At 44.3% G+C, this 5,100-nt stretch overlaps 2 protein-coding genes across 2 annotated transcripts; one reads left to right on the top strand and one right to left on the bottom strand.

Annotated features, from left to right (window-relative positions):
* Positions 1 to 709: 709 nt before the first annotated feature.
* Positions 710 to 2,569, bottom strand: LOC134801369 (uncharacterized). The gene has a single exon (XM_063773909.1). The coding sequence runs from the start codon at positions 2,567 to 2,569 to the stop codon at positions 710 to 712; it is 1,860 nt and encodes a 619-aa protein (XP_063629979.1).
* Positions 2,570 to 3,616: 1,047 nt separating this feature from the next.
* On the top strand, positions 3,617 to 4,435 carry LOC134801368 (uncharacterized). The gene has a single exon (XM_063773908.1). The coding sequence runs from the start codon at positions 3,617 to 3,619 to the stop codon at positions 4,433 to 4,435; it is 819 nt and encodes a 272-aa protein (XP_063629978.1).
* The last annotated feature ends 665 nt before the right edge of the window (positions 4,436 to 5,100 follow it).

Here is a 5,100-nt window from a genome sequence, read left to right as displayed (position 1 = left end):
ACTGTGAGACGGAATACCAGACAAGTACCAGTATTGACGTATTGATCCAACAGCAAGCGATGTGCGCTATACTTACTGCGCTTTTATATGGAGCCAACTAAAGTGTTAGTTACCTACGGACTTTTGATATACCGGGTGTGGCCTGTAATATGAGCAAAAAATTAAACTGTCGGCTGTACTCCTCATACTCACCAACATTTGTTCAGCGACTTTTAAAAATAACTTGTGGTTTGTGAAGTGCCATAATGTTTATACTTTCATAGATAACAACCAATGTTATTGATTCCCTTATATCTCCTCTCATCTCTGTTTGTCCGCTCATCTATGCTCAGTGGAAAGGCAGCCTAAAATCCAAATGGAGCGATGTCAAAAAACCTGAAACAATAAAAGATAAGTAACTTAATATTCTCGTAGGAACGACAAAATTATTCACTTAGAACTTATTATACTTACATTCGTACTAAAAACGGCAATGTACACAAAACATCTAAGATATTTTCTAAGTAGAATTGAAGATTATAATAACCTGAGATGAGTTCCAAATACGTCACAAACTAAAAGCAATCTTATCGAAACAATTTAAGATCCAAAATTGCACGATAAATACTTTTTATTTACCTAATAAACATTACAATTAAAATGTTTAAATTATACATAAAAATAAAAAAACCCTAAAAATAATTAAAATAAAACTTAACCTACACTAAGCTTAAAATAACCCACCCTGCATCGTACCTGGCTCAAAGGTCCCCATAATGCCTGCAGCATTCCCCCGCTGAACTGCTATGGAGACCTGTTGAACCAAGTACGACCCAGAGCGAGGATCCCCACCTCTCTCCCGCAAACGCCGGCCTATATCCCCAAAAAGTCGGCGAGCTTCCACTCCCCACGGCCCCGCTGTCTCCAGTGCTACCGGCACAAAATCGTAAGCAGATGCCAGTGCGGAGTATTTAACGTGCTTTTGCTTGGCAGCAGTCTCCGCTGCCGAACCAGCACAACGCATGGTCTGCCCCAAATGGGATGCAGCAAACGTGCTCACGCAAGTTGCATCCCACAAGAGACAGCGTCCTCTCCGCCACGGAACCAACGTAAGGCCGTCCGGCCTCTTCCCATCCGTGCGACTGAGACCCGGCGGCTCCAACACACAGGGAATGTTTGCCGAAACCATGGCCCTCCGCACAATCTCATTTATAGAGTGGTGTCTCGGAAAACGGCCAGCGCATCGTCGGCAACTCAGGCCATGATGCCCGTTCTCCGCCACCCATGCTCCGCAGCCACAGCGGTGAGGCTCACACACTTTTGCCCCCAATCTGAGTGCCACAGCTACTCTCAGCGAGTCATTGTCTAGCATGGTACCCAGTTGAGGTGAGGGCAATGCATGGAGCCACGCCCCTGATTCTGGCTCCGCGATGGCCTTGAGACGCGCCAGATCTGCTCCCGAGGCACCAGACACCAATGAGCTGTATACGTGTTTGCTCCACACGTCGTCCCATTCCCGCTGAACGGCAGGGTTTTGAGGCCGCAAATCGCCCGGGACTGTGACAGACCATCTTGCCAGCGCTTCAGCAACGAATGGGACCGGGGAATTGCCACCATTCAAAGAAAAAATGCGAGTGACAAGACCCTCAGCTCCAAACGAAGACGCAAGAAACGCCACTAGTCCCACATCCTCCACGCGACGAATCCCCAAACCACCGTACCGAACAGGGAGTGCCGCCTGAACCCATTGTGCTTCACTGAGCTCCACGTTCAGAACCAGCTCCAAGGTCAACTTCAGCTGTCCATCTAGCTCCCTCGCGTCGTCGACAAAAAGCCACGACGGCGACGTCCGTAAAATATAAGTCATCCGCGGAGTGGCAAAACAATTTCGCAACAATGTTAAAGCAACATGGGACGACAGATTTCCTAAGTGACCCCGCACTGCTTCAAGAGCCTCTTTTTTAGTCTGCAGAGCCGCACTGACCCCATCAGGAAATATTGGCGCCCCCAGCAAAGAAAGAGAAGCTTTATTGACCTTCTTAATACCTGGTAGCAACTCTTCCAGAGATCTTGACGAGGCAACCGGTACGAGACCACAAGCGTAGAACTCACATTTTGTTGGGTTTACATCCAACCCAATCTCCTTCAAAGCTGGTATAAGCTTCTTTAGGTCCTCGATTACCGCTTCAGGCGATCCACCAATGGTACCATCGTCGAGGTACCATACATTAAGAGGCGAGTTTAATGTGACAATGGCCTTTTGTATCGCCAAGCAAAAAATCAAAGGACCCAAAGGATCGCCCTGTTGAGCCCCAACTTGCGACAAGATTAAGCTGTCCTTGAGATACAAGTTGCTAGCACCCGAGTAGCATTGATACGCAAAAGGGTAAAGAGACGGCGCCAAATCTAAAACCTCCTTCAGAATAATGTCCCGTTCAACACAATTGAACGCGTTTTTTAAATCAATCTTTACAAGGACACTATTAGAGTTATCGTTATTTAAAACAAACGATCTAGTCGCATGTATAGCCGCCTCGCACCCCCTCGTTGTACCAAAACCAACCTGCTGTGGCTGCAACTGCTCAGACATGCTATCTCGAACGGCACGACAGCCCAACTTCGCAGTGAGACGCCTAATCACGCTACCTACAGCAATCGGCCGTATGCCGCCATCCTTTTTTGAAAGTGCACATAACGAAGCGCCGTACAGGTAAGGCCTCACCTCCAAATTTAGCATACCCTTTAACAGGAAGTTGCACAGATCAGTAAGGGAATCCAATAAACGTCGACCATTATCACCCGCAGAAGAAGAAGTGAGCTCTTTAAGATGTTGTGGACGCAAACCGTCCAGTCCAGATGCAGAACCATTATAAAATGAACCCAGTGCCTTAGCAACCTCATGGGACGTTACTGATAAAAAGGTGCTATTTCTATTTGGTTCCGGAGGACAACACATCGGCCTAGATGGAGATGGATGCTTCTCTCGTAAAGAGTTCAAAGTATCCTGATCCACTGGTGCCAGAGAAGAATCAGACAGAAGCAACCGTACTGCACCCCTCAAATCACCGTCGTAAACCTTAGCCTCTATAGCGCGATATTTAGAGCCCGATACACGAGTTTCATGGTCATCAGGAAAACATAAACTCGCACTTTCAATGTTTTCCTTGACTTTCGTGGTCAAAGATCGACTATCCGACTTGCTTTCTGGTACTCTCAGAGCTGAGAAAGAAAAAGTTAGGAAGGTGAACCAGTCACGATAAATTAAGTGAATATATTTAAATTGACGCGCGATTGAATTTCAACTTTATCGCCATGAAAATAAAACTGATATTGAAAGTAAACTCTTCGCTATTAGAACCTTCCCGTTTTTATATAAAAGTGTGTAGTATAAACGTAAATATCGTGCGTGTTAAAGCGACATAGTGCCAAGTTGTTTCTTCTCGTGTTTACAATTCATTCTGTATTCAAGTAATCCTTTTTGTCTTTAAAAGAAAGGCTGTGCTAGTGCCGATTCAATTGTAACAATTTGATAAGGTTTTCATCTGGTTTTGATACGACCGGATTTTGACTCTTGGAGACCCTATACATCTCTAAGGATAATTTGATAAACTATATAACCTTACTTTTCAATGTAACAATGGACTACCTCACGAAAAGTTGCCAAAAACCCGTACCTTGGAACATCCTTTACGCGGACGATGTCGCACTCATCTCAGAGGATATAGACGACCTCCAACACACATTTAACACCTGGATAGATGCACTTGAAAAAAATGGGCTCAAGATTAGTAGAAAGAAAACTGAGCATATGTCGTGTGTGTTTGATGGCACTTCCGACGCCAGCAACTTTGAGATCTACATCGGCGCAACAAGAATTCCTACTGTGTGCCAGTTCAAATACTTAGGATCCATTATCAGCAACGATGGCATGATCGATAAAGATGTCACACATAGAACCACAGTAGGTTGGCAAAAATGGAGAGAACTGACTGGCGTAATATGCGATAAGAAAATGCCAATAAAAGTAAAAGGGAAAATCTATAAAAGTGCAATAAGACCCGCTCTCTTATACGGCTCGGAATGCTGGGCAACATGTAAACAACAAATAAATAAAATGCATGTTACAGAAATGCGCATGTTGCGTTGGTCGGGAGGAGTCACACTGTTGGATAAAATCCGTAACGACTTTATTAGAGGGAGTTTCAAAGTCGTACCAATATCTGATAAACTTAAAGAAAATCGTCTCCGGTGGTACGGGCATATTCTACGTCGCCCAGAAGATCATATGGTTAAGGTAGCCTTAAATATGCCGACACAAAAACGAGGAAAAGGAAGACCACCTGCCACCTGGCTGACGACAGTCGAAAAAGACATGAAAGGTGTAAATACAGACGCTGAAATAGCCAAAAATCGTGGATTATGGAGGAAAAGGACAAGAAAGGCCGACCCCAAGTAAATGGGAAAAGGTCAAGGAGGAAGAAGAAGAAGAAGATATAACCTTATAGTTCTAGAGACATTTACACCTCTAAATATTTTAGTTTTTTTTTGTGATTTTGTATCTGTATTTTTTTACATTAAGAGACCATATACATCTCTAAGTAATTGTAATACGTTAGTTGGAATTGGTAATTGCATTTAGTTGTATTTTATAAAATTGTTGATGTATTGTTATTATTTTTGCTTATACGTAAATTCAATGTTGACGTGTAAAAGTGCCTTTGTGGCCTATTTGCTGAATAATTGTTGAAGTTGAAAGAAGTTGACCTTGTGCGCTGCACCAACCAGCGTAAACCGCTGATGCTAATTGGTCCTCACGAAATCTGGAATTGTCTCGGCCATCTCGTTCGCACTTATTGGCGCGCGTGAGATGCCTGATGACCTTACCCCGGAGTGCCCCGGACGTAAGTCGTACGACTTAGAAATTGCTTGCTATCGATATTAACAACACTTAAGGTACGACGACATCAAAAGGACTGCAGGGTAGAAGTGACTCCAGGTTGCACAGAACCGTGACGAATGGCGTAAAATGAAGGAGGCCTACACCTTTAGGGTAGAAAAGGGCTAAAGAGAGAGAGAGAAGGTACGATTTGCCACCGAAAAACAAACAATGCCGGCTCCTAC

This window comes from Cydia splendana, chromosome 21 (assembly GCF_910591565.1).
Source record: "Cydia splendana chromosome 21, ilCydSple1.2, whole genome shotgun sequence".
In the NCBI taxonomy this organism is placed as follows: Eukaryota; Metazoa; Arthropoda; class Insecta; order Lepidoptera; family Tortricidae; genus Cydia; species Cydia splendana.
The sequence above is the reverse complement of the archived record's forward strand: the minus strand, read 5'-3'. Positions and strand labels throughout refer to the sequence as shown.

Coding starts and splice junctions, on each gene's coding strand:
- LOC134801369 (XM_063773909.1), bottom strand. CDS start 2,569: ATGTCTGAGCAGTTGCAGCCACAGCAGGTTGGTTTTGGTACAACGAGG.
- LOC134801368 (XM_063773908.1), top strand. CDS start 3,617: ATGGACTACCTCACGAAAAGTTGCCAAAAACCCGTACCTTGGAACATC.